The 13956-nt window shown below is 44.5% G+C and overlaps 1 protein-coding gene across 2 annotated transcripts in view; it reads left to right on the top strand.

Annotated features, from left to right (window-relative positions):
* VPS4B (vacuolar protein sorting 4 homolog B) overlaps positions 1-13956 on the top strand; it is a 904737-nt gene that overhangs the window by 218057 nt on the left and 672724 nt on the right. For both annotated transcript variants that reach the window (XM_044065255.1, XR_006364000.1), the window contains exon 3: positions 4998-5151. In XM_044065255.1, coding sequence (XP_043921190.1) covers positions 4998-5151 — 154 coding nt within the window. The remainder of the gene's footprint in view (positions 1-4997; positions 5152-13956) is intronic.

Below are 13956 nucleotides of genomic sequence, written 5' to 3' on the forward strand. Positions count from 1 at the left end.
TCTACTCATTCCATATGCCAGACTGTATATGAGGAAACCACAGTAGTACCTAAAAAGCCTTTGGTGTCAACACTGTCAAGACCTGGAAACTCTCATACCAGTGATACCTTGTCTAAGGAAAGATTTTCTTAGGTGGGCAGCAGCATGCAGCCACAACAAGGGATTTCCTTTCTCACAACCACACGGCACCCAGACCCTCATCACAGACACGTCAGACTATGCCTGGGGTGCACACCTGGATGGCAGGTGCATTCAGGGCCATTGGAGACCAAATCAAATACATCTGCATATCAACCAAAAAGAGATGCTAGCTGTTCAGCACGTCCTGACAGCTTTCAGACCCCTACTCTCCCCAGGGCCTCTACTGATCAAATCAGACAACACCACAGTGATGTGGTATATCAACAAGGAAAAAGGGACTCGCTCTTATCCTCTCTGCAGGCTGTCCATGACCCTTTGGCACATGGCCTCAGCCATGCAGCTACACCTGCTAGCACAGTTTCTGCCAGGATTCCTAAACTCTCTGGCTGACAACTTGAGCAGAAACCTGCTAGACCCACACGAGTGGCAGCTAGACCACAGAGCCTTCACCCTTGTAACCCAGAAATGGGGCACCCTGAAGGTGGACCTCTTTGCCTCCCACTCCAATCAGCAGTTCAGCAAATTCTGCACCAGGGAACCTCACAGCAAGGCCTGGAAAGTTGATACTCTATGCTACCAGTGGATAAACCTCTCTTTCTATGCATTTCCCCCTCTACCACTCATTTCAATGGTACTGCTCAAAATAAGGGAGGAAAAACAGAGGGCAATCCTGATTGCCCCAGACTGGCCATGCCAGCACTGGTACCCACTGCTGCGCAGCCTATCGCCCCTGCCACCATGGCACCTACCTCAGATTTCAACACTCCTGACCCAGAGGAATGGAGAATTCATGCATCCCCAATTGCAGACTCTCAACCTGGCAGCCTTATTCTCTGACCTCTCCTCAAGCTGCCTGCCAGCCTAAGCTAACAAGTCCTGGATGTTATACGTGAGGCCAGACGCCCCAGCACTAGAAAATCCTATGCTGACAAGTGGAAAAGGTTTTGCACCTGGATCCAGGCTAAGGGAGCCGGAACGGCACACCCCTCCCTACCTCTCATCTTGGATTACCTAGTAGACCTACTACACAGGGGTCTTTCCTCTTCTATTAAAATTCATGCCTCTGCCAACTCTGCTCATTACAGCACAGAGGCACCTCTTTTCTCACACCCTCTCATTAAAAAGTTCCTAAGAGGGGTTAACAACTTGAGGCCACCCAGAAGAGCACCTACCCCAGCATGGGATCTAAACTTTGTGTTGGAAAGCTCACCCTACCCCACTTTGAACCAGAAGCTTCAGCAGAGTTCAAGTTTCTCTCCTGGAAGACAGCCCTGCTTCTGGCCATCACTTCAGCTAGAAGAGTATCAGAGCTACAACCACTCATGGCTGTAGAGTCCTTCATCATCTTCCATGCTGACAGGGTGTCCCTCAGGACTAACCCATCCTTCATGCCAAAACTGGTGTCCAGTGTGGCTCTCAACCAATCCATTCATTTGCCCACCTTTTTCCCTAACCCACAAAGCAAGGGAGAAAGGGATACTACACTCTCTAGATATGCACAGACAGCTTAGATTCTATCTAGACAGAACTAAATAATTCAAAAAGACTGATCAGTTGTTAGTCAGCTTTGCTGCAGGAGCAGAGGGCAAAGCCATATCCAAGCAAACAATTTCCAAATGGATAGCACACTGCATCCATTTCTGCTACAAGCAACACGGGAAACCTCCCCCTAAGGGGGGTCAGGACCAGAGCAGCCTCCACCTCTGCAGCTTTCCTCAGAGGAGTCCACACCAGGGACATCCTGGAGGCTGCAACATGGACATCTGTTCATGCATTCACCAAGCATTACCACCTGCCTATCTTTTCCAAATCCAGGGCAGGCTTTGCCACGGCAATCTTGCAGGGCATCCTAGCCAGCCCCTAGTCTTATTGACTGCCTCCACTCTTTTCCTCAGCTTTGTGAATTAACCCAAATGTGATGATTGCAACAGTGAAACGTGAACAGCATAGTACAGCTGTGTACACTTACCATAAATGTAGATGTTTGAGTGTATTCACTGTTGCAATCCTGGTTTCTCTCCCTCCTTCCCCCTTTTCTCTCTCTCTCTCTCCTTAAAAGGAACTTTTTGGTATTTACTTTCTACTGATGGGGTTCTTCCACCATATACTGGCTCCGACTTGGGGGCTCCTGACAGTTGGGGCAAGAAAAACTGATGTAATGGCGTCGGCTGTCTTACTTTATACTACTGACGACCTGACGTCAGTCCTGGAGCGACAGCAACCGACACAGAAATACTAAGCCTCTGGTATTCGGGCTAACTGAGGGCTACCCTGGCAGGGATAACCCAAATGTGATGACTGCAACAGTGAATACAATTGAACATCTACATTTATGGTAAGTGTACACAACTGTACTTTAAGTATGCCACCTCAATGGTACATAGCTCCAGATATCATCTCCTCTCTATGTAACTGCAATATTTCTTTCTGCTGCTGTTTGCAAACAAGATCTAAGGTAATCGGGGTTCGTGCATTTTGGGTAAGGGAGTAGCTATACAGTTTTCTTGTTTCCCATGAGCTTTTGCAGCAGCCGCGTTGGATATGATGGATTGGATCCAAATCCATGAGTTGAGGAAGAAAGAAAATGGCCAGCACAGATGGATCTTTATGATGAGCACACAACTTTTGTAAGAGTAAGGATATGCAGGTTGCTCTTACAGCTTCCCATTGGATATAGCTATGGGCCTGAAACTGCAGCTGAAGTGAAGGCACAGCTAGAATGCTACACTAGTGGCATATGAGAGTGTGAGTTCTCTAGTGGCTGGAAGAACTGTGATTATCATGGTACAAAGCAAGGAGAGATTACCGACCCCAGGAAAACTGAGAGGGGTGGAGTTCCTAACATTGGTATGATACTTCCAAGGACCATCCATTTAAATATAGATATGTAACAGATTGTTCAGTAACCATGGTGTAACAAAAGTATACCTTTCTACATGTCAAGTAGGACCTGTATGTAAAGAAACGCAGTTATGATAGTGTCATGCAGTGCATCAATCTTAATGAAGAGGACCATACCTTAGTAGACCTCTTACAACTCATGTGCATCATAGTACTTACACTGCTGATTGAAAAATTGTAAATGTCAAATTGTAAATGTCAAGTCTAGTGTCCATGTGCAGTGAGAACGTATGCTGCATGGAAGGCCCGGCAACAACTGCCATTATGTAGGCCCCAAAAGTGTATGTATTTATGTAAGCAATTACTTTAGCTGACATTGTGGTTGTAATACAGCATTGAGGCCACAGCTAAGGTTCAACAAGAAAGCAGCGTCACATGTAATCATATTCCATCACTGCAGCCAACATTTTTTGTTCACCTAACCTCTTACTTGTATATATGTCTACAGGGCAAACCAGTTTGCTGGCCAGGCTACACTCTGATATTGCTGTGGTAAACAAATACAGAAGATGAAGTGAAGATCAGCAACAGTGCTGCAGTCCTGAGCTCTGACTCTCCACAGACAGGAATGTAACCCCAGGTATATGCATGTGTGGGGTCTTTCTCCTCAGTTGCCATTATGGAAGTAAGCCTACATCTCCCAGAACAGACCACAAGGCACTATACAGTAAAAGTACATCCTGTTTCCCATCTGTGCCTTTTTATCAGGTATCTCTGCTGCTAAAGATCTTCCTTATGACTCTGGCCTTATAGCGTCATTACCCTTGAAAACATCAAGTTGGTGAGGTAATGTTGGCAGTATGGCCACTACTACACTAGAGGCCAGGTAGTGACAAGTGAGCTGTAGGCTGCCCAACCCATTTTGCCCAGAGTTTGTCCTCTGGACATCATTGCTAGATTGATATTCCCCAGTCCTTTGCAGACTTTGAAAGTTTTGTATATGGTTTCTGTGACTTGCCAGTGAAAGGTGCCAGCTTAGTAGAATGTTCTGACTTTCTTGCCTTATCACCTAACACCATGCCTACAACGGTTTTGGCCAGTGCCTTTGATACCATCTTCTGCATGTCTGTCTCTGCTTCTGAGAGGTCATGCACTGCATGTTAGAGCTAATGGAAATATGCCGTGTCGTCTTATTCATGTAACCTATGCTGGATCCCTCAGACTTCTTGGTGAGTCAGCTTAATTGTGTCTGATATGATCAGTCTGTTATAAATCAGCAGAGGCTGCACTACATGCTTACTCACTTGTCGACTTTTTATTGTACTGAACCTGCCATTTGATAGTAGACCGCTTCATTCTATTCGTCTTCCACAGCCTATGCCATCTGCTTCCATTATTGTACAAAATACAACAGTGATACAACATATATTAGAAACTGAAACAGTCTACCTGCAGTCTTGTGAGCATAGGGTTGAGTACATGTCAGCTCGTCAGCTGCTACATTGATATCTCTGAACACCTTTGTGTGACATCATAAGCTGGTTATAATCTGTAGACCAAAGTCTACCATTGTAACTGCCAATGTCTGATGCATTCTCCCACGAGGAGCCGCCCAAAATAAGTTTGGGACTGTCCCAGAGGTGGTAAAGCTCCCATTTACAGATATGTAAACTAGCACCATAATGATAGATCTGCATTGACAGCACCTTTCTCTCCTTTCACTGACGCAGCATGAGCCCCCCCCCCCCCCCCCCCTTCTCTGTAGGAGAACCAACTTGCATATTTACTCTTGATAGGCTGCTCCTCTGTCTACTTATTCTGAAACAAAATTAATCAAGAGTGGTTTCTGTCATTTAATCTTCCCAACAGTCTTCCACTCAGAAGACTTGGAGGGATAGATGAAGATTTCATTGTGATTGACTAATTTCTGTATTTTTATCATATTAAAAACTGTCAGATGTCTTTCTATTTTACCATTCTGTGCTGTGTATAAGTTTTTGTTTTTTCTTCATCAGATGATGCTCAGGGTGAAAAGGCAAAACAGAGTATACGGGCAAAGTGTACAGAATACCTTGACAGAGCTGAAAAACTGAAGGAATACTTGAGACATAAAGAAAAGCCAGCAACACCAAAGCCTGTGAAGGAGTCCCAATCAAATGGTGATAAAGGGTATGTATTACATGTACACCTTTGTATAAGAAATATTATAAATAGTTTTACTCTAATGCAGCAGTTGAGCATCTGATTTATTTTTTCATGTGCATTTGTGAACCATAGTGGTTCTATAGACAGTGCCCCTTTTCAGAGGAAACCCAGAAGGAAAAGTTGCAAATAAAGTCATATTCATTCATGAAAAGATTGTATGGAACAGCCAGATCAGTTGGCATAGAGGGATAAAGCCCCAAGTGTGACCCAGGTGACAGAAGTTCAACAAGCTGCTTGGGTGATGGCTTGATGTGGTGGGGGAATAAGGCATAAGGAATTGGGGAGAGGCATATGCTCGGGGCGCGTACTCCATGATAGAATCTATGTTTGATACTGGGTATCACATGGGGCACCTGTCTACAGAGAGGGGCAGGACTAGTTGATCATGTCACACAGAGGCATAACTATAAAGTACAAAGGTCAATTACACACCAACCTTTAGATGGCGGTCATGTGCAGGGGAAGTAAGGCCTTAAAGGAAAAAACATTGCTCCTCCTTGCAGATGATGGGTAGCTCTTCCTGTCATCTTGATGGTTGCCTTTACCCATAAGGATTTTATGAGCTGTTGGGTTCTTGCCCAGGGTAAGTGAGTGGGTCATTTGAGAGTTAAGGAGGTAAGCTTGATGGCTGAAGGTGGGGCACCATAGGCAAAAACTATGTTTAGCTTCATAGCTTGCAAGTGACAAATAGCACACAATATCAAGCTTATATAAGGAATGATTCAGGCATATATATGACGGAACTTAAACTTACCAAGTATACAAAGCGTATTAAAACATAAAACATAGTAAACTAATCGCCCCTAAGAAGCAATATTCAAGCATAACTGTAACAACTTTGAATTTGTCAGTATGTTTGTTTTGCAGGTTCGTTAGAGAGATTGTTATCTAAGTTATGGTATGGGTGACTTGTAGATGACAATGGATGTAGTAATTATCGTGGTCTTACTTTTGGGATAGTCAGTGTAGCATTAAACCATAATGTAGGTTTATTCACTAGTGAAACTGTGTTGGCCTGGTGATGTATTTCATAGCTGCCCTTCTGTGAGAGGACCAGCTGTGGTTTCATGCCAGCATAGGTACTGACATAACTTTCAACTCTTCCTGATTTTCAAGAATGTCCCTAATTTTGGCTTAAAATCTTGCTCTGTCATTCCCAATCACTCCTAAAACTGGTGATTTTGTGAGAAAAGGTGGTGGATTATACTTAAAAAAGTGGCAACCATTAGATGTATAGGCTTCATGTACTTCAGAAAATGCATGTTAATTCACATAATTTTATTCTGGCAACTTTTCAAGTTCTAATATTAATATAACAATATATAATATGTAATATGATTTAGTAATTAATATAAGCTCTAATGTTGTAGTGTTCCCCCTATTTGTCTCTGATTCTGGAGGAAAGTGGCAGAGGGCTTTGGGTACTGACATTAGGTGGTCCAAGGATCCAGTGTATATGTAGCATTTAGTATGGGATATTTTCAGTTCTCACTGCTGAGAAAGCTATTCATAGGATCGTAGGAAGTTACTAGGCTAATGGCCAAAGGGTCCTTACAAACCTAGTCAAGTTCTACCCTTATTTCCACTATCAGTATCTGTTGCCGCTGTCTGAGGGACACAGGAATCCCCTGGGTGAATGTATCGTTACCCATCCAGTCGTCCAGATTGTGTTTGAGGAGGACCAATGAGGTGCTCTGTTTGACATGAAGTGGCAGTCTGCTCCAAAGGTGTGTGGTAACCTCTGGAGACAAATCTGTCCCTCCAGCAGGTTCTATTAATGTCACGTACCAGGTTAAGGTCTTTAGAATGAGTAACCCATGTACCACAATTTGACTTGTGGATATGCAGCATTTCCAATAAAGCAGGGTCAACACTTGCCTTATATGCAAGGCAGAGATTGCCTCTTGAGTAGTCTGTATGAAACAGAATAAAATGACAGTGATTTCAGATGTTCCACATAGGACAGATGCTGAAGACATTGAATTTTCCTTGTGGGGAACCTTTATGATCTGTCCAATTGCTACAGGTACTTGAAAGGTGTATACAAAAAGGAGTTTTACACAATTATTGGCCTGATGAGGGAAGAGTACATGGAGGTTATAACTTCTTTTTTTCTGGAGGCAGTGCCTTTACTTATGAGATGAGCAATACAGAATGCCCTTCTTGCCATTGTGGAGATGTGGTGATCAAAGGTAAGGTTGCTGTCAGCCTGTGTGCCCAGGTCTCTCACCACTGAGTGCATTCTTAGGATGTTGCTATTGATGTGGTAGTCAGCAGGAACCTCACTCTTACTGAAAGGGATGATGATACATGTTTTTGCATTGAGTTTAAGGCCATGACTTTGACACCAATCATTTGTTTGTGTAAGACCTCCTTGTAGGATGTTGACATTGTTTGGAGAGTCTATGACCACTCCCAGTTTGCAGTCGTCAGCAGACTTTGTCAGCCACAGACCTTTAGGTTTTGCTTGTACTTTGGAAAAATATACTCCAAGGTAGAGGTCCCAGGACTGTTCCCTGTGGAGCACCACTGGTTACAGGTCTGATGTTGGAGGTGGATTCCCCTATTTTGACTATATAGGTTCTATCAAGTGAGCCAGTTAGCAGCCCCCCATCTAATGGTATAAGGGTTGATACCCTGCTGGGTGAGTTTGTCAGTGATGCCCGAGTGGGGTATAGTGTCAAAAGCCTTGGCTAAGTCTAGCTAGGCTGTATACACAGATTTCCCCTCGTTCAGGGCCTTGGTGACTATCTCGAAGAAGTCCACCAGGTTTAACAGGCATGATCTCCCTTTGACAAATCCAGACTGAGTAGTAGTGTGTTTGGAGATTACCTATATCTTTATTGATAAGGTCCATGATGATTCTCTCCTTGGCCTTGCAGATAAGGCTAGTCAGGCTAATAAGTCTATACTTCCCAGGGTCAGTGGAAACACCACATTTGTGCAAGGGGATAACTGCTGTTTCCCATTCAGCTGGGATGAAGCCTGTGCTTAGATGATGATTGGAAAGAGTACCCAATGGTGTTGCTAATTCTTGTTGGAGCCCATATGGGACGCAGCCTGGGATGTTATGTCCCATAGATACTGTGTTTTTGGCCTTAGAGAGGGCATTTACGACCTTTTCTTTAGAGATTGTAAGGTAGAGAGGACAGGTGGTAGAGATGTCATGGGGTACGTCTGGCAGGGACAGGGGAGTGAAGTTTTCATAGAACCTGTCTGCTAATGGGTTCGTTATGTCCACAGGCTCAATATATGTGGTATCATTAACTATCAGTTAAGCAAAAATCTGTGGCTTTCCTTTTAGGTTATGGATGTTGTGATGCCCCACAACTGGTCCATTAATCAAGGAGCCTCAATAAATATTCACCATTGGCAACAGTGGGGGATGTTCACTGAGAAGGATGACAGGTAAATTACACAGTATTTCCAGATTCAGCTCTCTGCATCAAATGAAATTTCCCTTAATAGCGCACAAAGACCACAGTCAGTCCTGCGCTGGTTTCTCCCTTTTTCTTCAGATCCCTAGAAAAACTCCCTGCTGGCACATCTATAGAGTTTGAGGCAAGACCTCCAGCACCCTCTCTGTCCAACCAGTGCTTCGTGTCCTTGCCCAAGTAGCTGACACGCACAGTTTGATTTACACATACACACCTGGGAAAGGCTGGCACAGGTTTACTAGGTTTGCCCCCTTTTGCCCCGACTATACAGTAGATGTTCGTGTTTCAGTGTTTTGCAGTCATTACATTTGGGTTATCTGCTTGCAGGTAGCCCTCAACCAGCCTGATTATCAAAGTCTTGGGTCCTGCGTCGGTTGCTGTCTCTTCTTCCATGACGTCAGGTAGTCAGGGGTATAAAGCATGCAGCCGATGCCATTACATCAGTCTTTCTTGCTGTTCAGTGCCCGAAGCAGAAGCAGTTCACAAGTACCGGTCGGCAGACTCCTGAAATTTTCGTTTTCGTGTTTCAGAACCAAAGTCTTCAAAAAAGCTAATTACCCCGTTGGGGATCCTTTTTCTTGCTCTAAACCAATGTCAGTAAAAGTTGTGGAAAACAAATACCTCATAAAAATTTTCATTCATACTGCATTCCTTGCTTAGGCCCCAGACCCCGACATCCCTCACTGTAGTTTTTTTGCCTTATTCAATCCTCGTACTATTTGTCATCGGTTCATTTTCGCATCCAACTGTTTCGGTACTCTAATTATCCAGAAGTGGCATCGGTAAGCCATCCGACTACTGACACTCCGAAAAAACGTAAAGATAAAGACAGAGACAGACCACATATGTCCAAAGCTGCCGACAACGCTTCCGTTAAGCTAGTTACCAGTTCGCCGGTACACAGGCACTTTCCCAGCCCCTGATACTCGCTATTTCAGATTTGCAGGCCTCTACTGAGACCCATTTGGAGTTCGGTATGCCATGAGATGCTTTTTCAACTATGGAACCTGTGGATGTCTCTACCTTGGATGAGTCCGGAGCCACTGTGCCGGCACCGGCTTCTGAGGGTGTTTTCAGGCCTACCAACTTGCATATCAAACAGACACCATTTTCTTCTTCAAGGCCTAAAACTTGATCCATGCCTAGAAAAATGATGTCTAATTCGCATGGTCAGGCCCCTATGCCTAAAAAACAAATTATAAGAATGGCTGAAGACCTTATTACTCTAATTAGGGGAAGCCACCCTTCTCCCTCTAAGAGACCTAAAACTGATTTTTCTTCTGATCAGGATTCTGAAATTTCTGTTTCTTCTGACGACCAGGATTTGCCCTTATCTCTACCTATGAGGATTCTGATGCAGAGGACTCCATTCCCTCTGCTTTCCCTTCAGAAGATTTCTCTTTTGGTGAAACTTTGCACACTCTTAGGGAGCATTTCCAAAGCCAGGATTACTCTGACTCCAAAAAGAGGCTTAGGGAATTCTTACTCTTGCCGCAACACAGGCCTTTAGCTATCCCTCCTGTACTGGACATTGTAGATGATGCCTTCTTGGAATCTAGCCTGGCCCCAGACACTTTACCTCCAGCTCCCAAGAAACCTGACTGGTATTGCAGAGTACCTGACTCTCACAAGTTCCTCTTTAAGAATCCTATTGCAGACCCAGAGACCATTTCACAGAGACCCAAAGGCATTAAGGCTACTACTGCCAAAAAACCTACCCCCTCTGATAGAGATTCCAGGGCCCTGGGCAGATTGGGTAAGAAGGTATACACTTCTGCTACTTTGGCCATTAGGGCCTTAAACTGCCAGTTTCATATGTTAAAGTACCAGCAGCATATTATTGGATTACTTAAACAGAAATTGATGTTGATTCCTGACTGTGCTGAAAATTAAGAATTACAGGATTTAATGCATTCTGCTGAATAAGTTGGTAAACATACTTTGCAATATGGATGTTCTTCGTGTTTCACTGTTGCAGTCATCACATTTGGGTTATCTTCTTGCAGTAGCACTCTCGGACTGATTATCAAAGTCTTGGGTCCTGCGTCGGTTGCTGTCTCATCTTCCGTGACGTCAGGTAGTCAGGGGTATAAAGTATGCAGCCGACACCATTACATCAGTATTTCTTGCCGTGCGGTGCCCGAAGCAGAAGCAGTTTAAGTGCCGGTCGGCCGACTCCTGAAATTTTCATTTTCAAGTTTCAGAAACAAAGTCTTCAACTAAAGTGAAGTACCCCATTGGGGAAACGTTTTCTTGCTCTAAACAGATGTCAGTAAAAGTCAATAATTGTATTTCGTGTGGAAAGCAAATATCTCTTAAAGATTTTCATTCGTACTGTATTCCTTGCCTAGGCCCAGAGCAGGACGTACCTCTCTGTCGGTTTTGTGCCTTATTTAATCAATGAAGTATTCGTCGTCTGTATATTTACACTTCTAAATATTTTGGTATCCGGTTCAATTATCCAGAAATGTCTTCGGCAAGCCATCCAACTACCGACATTCCAAAAAAACCGCAAAGATAAAAACAGGCCGCCTAGGTCCAAAGCTGCCGATGACGCTTCTCCTAAGCCAGTCGCCTGTTTGTCAGTTCTCAGTGAGGTGCTTTCGCACCCCCTGATACCCGCTACTTCATATTCGCAGGCCTCTACTGAGACCCATTCAGAGTCTGGTATGCTACGAGATGCTTCATCTGTGGAACCTGCATATGTCTCTACCTTGGATGGGTCCGGAACCGCTGTGCAGGCACCGGCTTCTGAGAGTGTATTCAGGCCTACTGACTTGCATATTAAACCAATGCCATCTTCTTCTTCAAGGCCTAAAACTCTAACCATGCCTAGAAAACCGACGCCCAGGCCTCTATGCCTAAACACAAATGATAAGAATGGCTGAAGACCTTACTTTAATCGGGGGAAGCCAACCTTCCCCCCTGGGACCTAGAACTGAATTTGCTCATGATACGTCTGACCAGGATTCTGAAATGTATGCTTCCTCTGATGACCAGGATTTACCCTTATCTACCTATGAGGATTCTAATGCAGAGGACTCTATTCCCTCTGCTTCCCCTCCAGAGGATTTCTCTTTTGGTGAAACCTTGCATACTCTTAGGGAGCATTTTCGCTGGGAAAGCCAGGATTACTGTAAGATTCTAAAAAGAGGCTTGGGGATTTCTTACTCCTGCCCCAACACAGGCCTTTAGCTATTCCTCCTGTACTAGACGTTGTTGATGCCTTTTCAGAATCTAGCTTTGCCCCTGACTCTACCTCCTGCTCCCAGAAAACCTGATAGATATTACAGGGTTCCTGACTCTCACAAGTTCCTTTTTAAAAATCCTACTGCGGATCCTGAGACCATTTCACAGGGACCCAAGGGCATTAAGGCTACTACTGCCAAAAATACTACCCTCTCTGATAGAGACTCCGGGGCGCTGGATAGATGGGGTAAGAAGGTATACACTTCTGCAACCTTTGCCATTAGGGCCTTAAACTGCCAGTTTCATATGTTCAAGTATCAGCAGCATATTATTGGATTGCTTAAACAGAAAATGATGTTGATTCCTGACTGTGCTAAAATTAAGGATTTACAGGATTTAATGCATTCTGATGAACAGGTTGGAAAACACACTTTGCAGTGTGGTTTTGATTCACTAGAGGCATCTTGCAGGGCTGCTTTCACTGGGTCTGTACTTAGAAGGTATGCTTGGCTTAAGGAGCAATCTTTGTCAGATCATGTTAAAGCTAAATTGCTGGATGCTCCCTTAAATCAGGACTGCCTGTTTGGCAACAAAGCAGAAGTAGTTCTTAAAAAGATGGAGGAAAAAGCTAAATCTATGCAAACTGTTAAAGACTTCCTACAAGTATATCCTTCAAGATTTAGTAGGCATTGGCCCTCTAAGAATTGGTCCTTTCCTGCCTCTTCCAGGCCTTCTTAGTCCAAACCTAGAACCAGCAGAACACCCAGGCTTCAGTCCCAGGGTACGCACAGGACTAAGCAGTGGGGGCTCCCACTTCCAAATCAGGGAGTAGTAAGACTACCCCCTATGGTAAGCTGTCTCAATGACTTAACTTTAAAACTTTCAAGCACTTCTCAACTGACTGCTCCTTTAGGGGGAAACATTGCTCAGCAGGCAAAAAACTGGGAACTCATTACCCAGGATAAATGGGTTTTAAATATAGTTTCCCAAGGATACAGATTTCACTTCCACACATTACCAACCCCAAACGGTTGGCCAGACCTACCCCAAATCAGTGGGAAGTGCATTCAGGGCAATTGGAACCCGTGTCAAATGCACCTGCATATCAATCAAAAAGAAATGTTAGCTATACAGAATGCTCTGACAGCCTTCAAGGACCACATTCTTCCAGGACAATTAATTGTAAAGACTGAAAACACCACTGTTATGTGGTACATATACAAGCAGGGGGGTACCCATTCTTACCACCCTCTGCAGACTAGCCATGGCTCTGTGGAACACAGCCTTGAGCTACCAGGTGCATCTACAGGCTCAATTCCTGCCAGGAAAACTAAATACACAGGCAGACGAACTAAGCTGAAATCTCATTGACCCACACGAGTGTAAACTGGAACCAGAGACTTTCAACATGTTGATAAACAAATGGGGGAGCCCAGATATAGACCTGTTTGCCTCCCCCCAGAACTACCAGTTGGACAAATTCTGCACAAGGACTCCCCACAAACAAGCTTGGAAAGTGGATGCTCTGTCCTTCAGCTGGAAAAATCTGTCTGTTTATGCCTTCTTCCTCTGCCTTTCCTCTCCAAAGTACTACTAAAGATCAAACAGGACAAACCAAGACGATACTGATTGCACCAGACTCGCTACGCCAACACTGGTACCCCCTCTTGCGCAGTGTGTCACTGCTGGATCCATGACACCTGCCTCAGACCCCTACCCTGCTGTCACAGCAGGAGAGCCAGATTCTGCACCCTCAGCTTCAAACCCTGAACCTGACAGCCTGGCTAATTACCTAATCTCTCCATTACCATCTGTCAGTAAACAAGTGTTGGATGTCATTTTGGAGGCAAGGAGGCCTAGTACTAGAAAATCCTATGCTGAAAAATGGAAAAGATTCTGTTCCTGGAACCAAACTCTAGGGATGGGCACAGCAGCACCCAATTTACCTCAGATTCTTCAGTACTTAACTGAGATGCTTCACAAGGGCCTTTCTTTTTCCTCCATCAAAATTCATGCCACAGCCATTTCAGCTCATTACAACACAGGACCCACCCCTCTTCTCTCATCCACTGCTCAAGCAGTTCCTCAGAGGGGCCAAACACTTAAGACCACCCAGGAGAGCCCCAACTCCAGCCTGGGACCT

This window comes from Protopterus annectens, chromosome 3.part0, assembly GCF_019279795.1.
Source record: "Protopterus annectens isolate FY-2018-M chromosome 3.part0, PAN1.0, whole genome shotgun sequence".
In the NCBI taxonomy this organism is placed as follows: domain Eukaryota; kingdom Metazoa; phylum Chordata; order Ceratodontiformes; family Protopteridae; genus Protopterus; species Protopterus annectens.